This window comes from Phaethon lepturus, unplaced genomic scaffold (genome assembly GCF_000687285.1).
Source record: "Phaethon lepturus isolate BGI_N335 unplaced genomic scaffold, ASM68728v1 scaffold27569, whole genome shotgun sequence".
NCBI lineage: Eukaryota > Metazoa > Chordata > Aves > Phaethontiformes > Phaethontidae > Phaethon > Phaethon lepturus.
The window spans coordinates 64,799-69,710 of record NW_010563510.1 but is presented as its reverse complement, the minus strand read 5'-3'; the positions used below and the strand labels follow the sequence as shown (position 1 = coordinate 69,710).

The 4,912-nt window shown below is 38.2% G+C and overlaps 1 protein-coding gene across 1 annotated transcript in view; it reads left to right on the top strand.

Moving 5' to 3' along the window:
* Window positions 1–4,038, top strand: part of LOC104626623 (uncharacterized protein C17orf104 homolog) — a 12,313-nt gene extending 8,275 nt beyond the window's left edge. Inside the window, exons 4-6 of the mRNA XM_010294584.1 lie at window positions 1,608–1,742; window positions 1,855–2,035; window positions 3,782–4,038. Of these exons, the coding sequence (XP_010292886.1) occupies window positions 1,608–1,742; window positions 1,855–2,035; window positions 3,782–4,038 (573 nt within the window). The remainder of the gene's footprint in view (window positions 1–1,607; window positions 1,743–1,854; window positions 2,036–3,781) is intronic.
* Window positions 4,039–4,912: the final 874 nt, after the last annotated feature.

The following is a 4,912-nucleotide window of genomic DNA, read 5'->3' as shown; positions in this document are numbered from 1 at the left end:
ATTCCTGCTTTTTGTTGTGGCAAAAGTGGCTTTTCCAAAACTGCTTATACTGGATTTGGGTCAATTTAAGTCATTTGGGAAGACTGAATCATAGTCTTTTTCATAATACGTGTTTTTGTGCTTTCATCATTAAGGAAGAATTGTTTAGCCTCATTTCATGATGGTGGTGTTAATCAAAGGGATTTAATTGCTGAACTTGATCTGGTCTGTTCTGAGTGATCCAATTTTATCCCAGTGATCTACTCAGGCTTTCTCAGTCTTTGATTGTTTTTGTAGTCACAGACTATACCTGCAGATAGCTTTATTTATGAGTATAAACTCAGTCCCATCAGCCAGCTGCCATAGCGTGGCTCTCATTCCTGCAGCCAAACTACTTATTCCTGAAGAGAGTGTGACTGCATCCCAGCTGCCTGATGGGAATGTGCCTGGGCTGTGGTAAACCCTGTTTGTAGGTACAGTTTGGGAGGATGCTCATTGGCAGAGGTTAAAACTCTCAGAAGCTGCTTTTACAGTCCTAATAGCCAGGGCCTCTGCATCAGTGTTGTTTAGCGTACTAGTGTATGTACAGATCACCTGTACGTCTGGATGTAGGAAGGGACTTTCTTTTGATAGTCTCACAATTTTGATATTCTCACCTACATGAATTCCTTAAGACTGTAGACAGAAACTCCCCCCAGTGGGACTTGCATTTAATTCTAGCGTGTCTAATCAGTCAGCACTTTTCAGCTCTTGGAAAGCAAAGGTTGCTTTGAAGTTCACAGTGACAGTGAGCTTGCCTGTTTCCTTTTATAAATCTCACTTTTCCAGGGATCTCTCATTTAAAAAATTTCTACAAGTTGTCTATGGATGTGTCAGTAAAGCAAAAAGAAAAGAACTTCAGCACCTATTTTGAGTAGGAGTGTGCATAGTATGAATGTGGACTTAGCCTTGCCTTGAACTTTAGTGTGGTACCTAATCTTTCTCTAACCCCATTGTACACTGAAGAAGGAGCGAGAGAGAGAATCAGCTGCTAGTTGTGTCTTTTTTACTCCAAGTATAAGAAGTTCCTATCCAAATACAGGTTTGGTGATGTTGAGTCACTGCCTGCATTGTATAGTGGTTTGGCCAGTTCCTTCCTCAACAGGGAGTTTGGCAGCTGTGTTGATGACTTTTTCAGCGTTGAGATGCGCTTAGGTTAAATCTGGCTTAATCCTGATGCACTTCAGATACAACCTGTGCTGGTGTGATCCCCTGTTTCTTTTGTTAATAATCATAATATGTGACATTTGAGAGATGCAGGGAGAGGCATGCAGTTTAAATTCCTGTATACTGTACAAGAATTTCTTTGCCTAAACCTGTGTCGAAGATTGGTTAAAATAAAATTGTATAGCTTTGGTTCTAAAAGCTGCCACTGAGCATTGAGGTAGAGCTGAGCTAGAGAAGTATTCTTATTCTTACAGCAGCTGGTTGTACACCTAGACAGATATTTGGGACTGTAAATGCAGTCAGACGAAAAGATAGGAAGCACATTTCTAATGTATTTGAAAATTCTAAACAGCCCTAGAAATACAGATTGTGATATTGTACTAGTTTCAAACATTTACAATGGCTATTTATTTCCCCTCCAGACTGAGGCTGACCTTGCAAGAAACTTTCCAGGAAAACGCATATCTAGCTCAAATAACACTCCTGTGTCCCGACTTCCTGCTAACCCATCACGAGTTGATCGTTTGATTGTTGACCAGTTCCGAGAACAAGCCAGGGTAAGCCTTCTTGAGCTGTAATTTCTGCATTTCTCTTTGGTTTGGTGTTTTTTTGTTTAATGGAGACTTTTATACTTAGTGATTTTTTTGGTGTTTGCAATGTACCTGGCAGGTGCTCACATTAATAGGAAAAATGGAAAGACTGCGTGGTACCCCTGTACATGGTAACATATCCACTACATTGGAACACCATATGGAAGCCATTCACATAACACAGGCGAGGCGTACGGATGAGATTGTTAATGCTGCTAATCCACAGAAACAAGGAGCAGCACGTTATAATAATGAGAAAGGTAAGCGCTTTCCATTCCTGTAGTTTTAAAAGCTTTTTCAAAGATTTAATTCTGAAAATATGCCATTTGAAATATGCAGCAGTTATTCTAACTTCAGCAAAAGAGTTTATAAATCTAAACCTGTCACTTCTTAAAAGACTTTAAATTATTTAAAGATATCTTTTTTTCTTTTCTGTTTTTCTGTTGCTAGCTTAAATACTTTTAAACATCCTTCTCTTGACTAAAAGAGAACCGTAAAAACTGTTCAGTGATATTATATAACCATAAGTAGTTGGCCTAAAAGTAAAAATGTACTTGTTTTTAAATAAGCTGAATTCCCTTTTTAGTGGTATCGCTAGTCTTTTTCTCTTCAGCTTATAAAGTAAAAGAAATGTGTTGGTGCTGTGCTAATCGATGGTGTCTGTCTACCTTATCTAAATCACAAAAACACCAGAAATTACATTTTGCGATTCCCAGTTTGTGTTGAAGTAAAACCAGAATAATTTGTAGCTGTAGTATGTACTTCTGTAAAAGTAATGCAAAACTAGGACAAATTGCATTCCTCCTAATAGCATAGTGTAAGTGATAACTTGCTACTCAGTATAACGACTGTACAGCTGATACATACAGGAATTTGGGGTTTGGAGGTTATTTTTCTTCAGAAAATACCTGCGTCTCAGAAACGATTTCTGAAGAGGAATGCAATTCCCCTGCCTTGCCCCCATCCTCTTTTGGATCCTTATTCAGCACTGTGCTGTATTGTCTTACTTCCTGCAGTGAAGCTGACTGTGGTTCCTTTGGTTTCCAGCTATGTGTGTGGCACAGTTCTTCCATGTAAGAAGGGGAAGATAAACTGTAGAGTCAAAACCTTTTGGTTTCACAAGTTAGGTGTCAACCATGATGTCATATCCTTTAAAAGTAATAGAACTATATGCAAACCAACTTCTAAAATTACTCCTAAAATTGTGTAATGTGATATTAGCCCCAGGCATAAGCCAGGAAGAAGGCAGTTGTCATCTTACAAAAAAAAAAAAAAAAAAAAATCCCACAAACTGTGTTTTTGATAATGCTTTATAGTTAAGGTATATGGAAGCATTATTTGAACCATCCTGTATCGTACTTGCAATTAGAAAAATTGCAATTAGTCTTTTATTGTTAATGGTAAGATCTGCAGTGTAGTTGTTTCTGAAGAAGAGCTGTGCTGCTGTTGGGTGTCTAAGTACAATCTAAATCATGTATAGAAAAGCCTTTTGTCTGTTTTTCGCTGTGAAATCCATGTTTCTTTGAGTTCTACTGTTGGTGATCATATAGCCAAAGGTTGACAGTGAGCCTTTTCACATGGTCGTTTTGGGTAGGTATCAGTACCACTGAAAGGAAGACGGAGGAGGAAAGAAGCATTGCATTGAACTCATCTGGCTGGAATTGAGTAGGTTTTACTAATCATGCTTATCGAGTATCATTGTAGATAGTCCCCTCTGATAACATTAATAGGCTTAATTATTGTATTGCAGGCACGATGGTTATGCCACTAAATTTTGGACACAATTATGGTTGCTATTAACGTGAGATACTACAGCTATCATTTCCAAGAGAAGAATGCTAACCAATGGAATTCAGCTAATGCAGTACTAGGGTACAACGCTAGCTGTTGCTTGAGCACACTTTGCGTACCAGTGATGGGTTGAACAAATTTACAGAATTTTTGAATGTATTAATATTACCAGGCTTGTATACTAGTTTAACCTGTAATGTGTTTTTCTGTTGTAGATGTTCTGGCTCTGGCAGCTGCCATTAGAGAGTTGGCTGCTTCCACACGCAAGGCTCGTACCGCGTTATGGTGTGCGTTACAGATGACTTTGCCAAAAAGCTCTTCACGCGGTCCAATAAAACAAGAAGTTGTTGAAAGGGCATTGCAAGAGCTTTGTCCTCCAAACACAAGCACACAAGAAAAAAGCAGCATGGAGCATGAAAACAAAGGAAGCAAAAAAGAAAAACCTGAGGAACCTATGAGGATTCTGGAATAATAGCAAATAATAATAATCATAGCAAAAGGGAGGCAGAAGGCTGAGGATGGGGAAGGAAGGGCAAAGTGTCCTGCACAGTACCATGGAAGGTGTTTTTGCTGGGTTATCAAAGAGCAAAAGGGTTAACATAACTGATCAGTGCTGCAATTCTGTTACTGTGATTCTGGTGTTGAGACACATCCCGTAATAGTGTTAATGCAATTTTAATATTGCTGATATTGCAATGTCTGCTACATAAGAATTTTATTATTACGAGGAACTAAACAATAGCTGAGCATTTCCTTGTGTGCTTATCAAAAGCTATGTATCAGCTGTGAGTCAAGCCATGACCTGAGAAACCAGAGTGTGGTAGAACTTAATTCTCCTTTTGGTTAATGATACAATTTAGCATACTTTTTTTAAAAAAAATCAGTTTGAAAGGTATTTCCTAATTGTTCAGGGTTTGGGGTTTTTTTTTGCACCATTATATAGTTCTTTTAAGTGCCAAAGTGATCACAAAGTAGCTTGCATCCCATCACTCTGTACAGAGCAATGCACACTCCTGTATTTTTTTCGTGACAGGGAGTCAGGTCATTCAGGTTATCGCTAACAGTTTGGCAAGAATAATCAGTGTTTAATGTTGATTGTGTGAGATGCTTCAGCAGTTGTGCTGCCAATTCAGTTTCTAGCTAAACCAACATAAACTGAGCTTTCCTAGAGCATAATCCAGTTAAAATTTTCCATTAAAATAAATAACGATTTTGTAGATTTGCAGTAAGTACTGCATTGAAGTACAACATTAGCAGGTGATACAAAATTGTCACTCAGGATTAGAAACTAGATTTATTTGATTCCTCAGTGGGTTAAAAAACAGTAACTGTATAACGTAGTATGC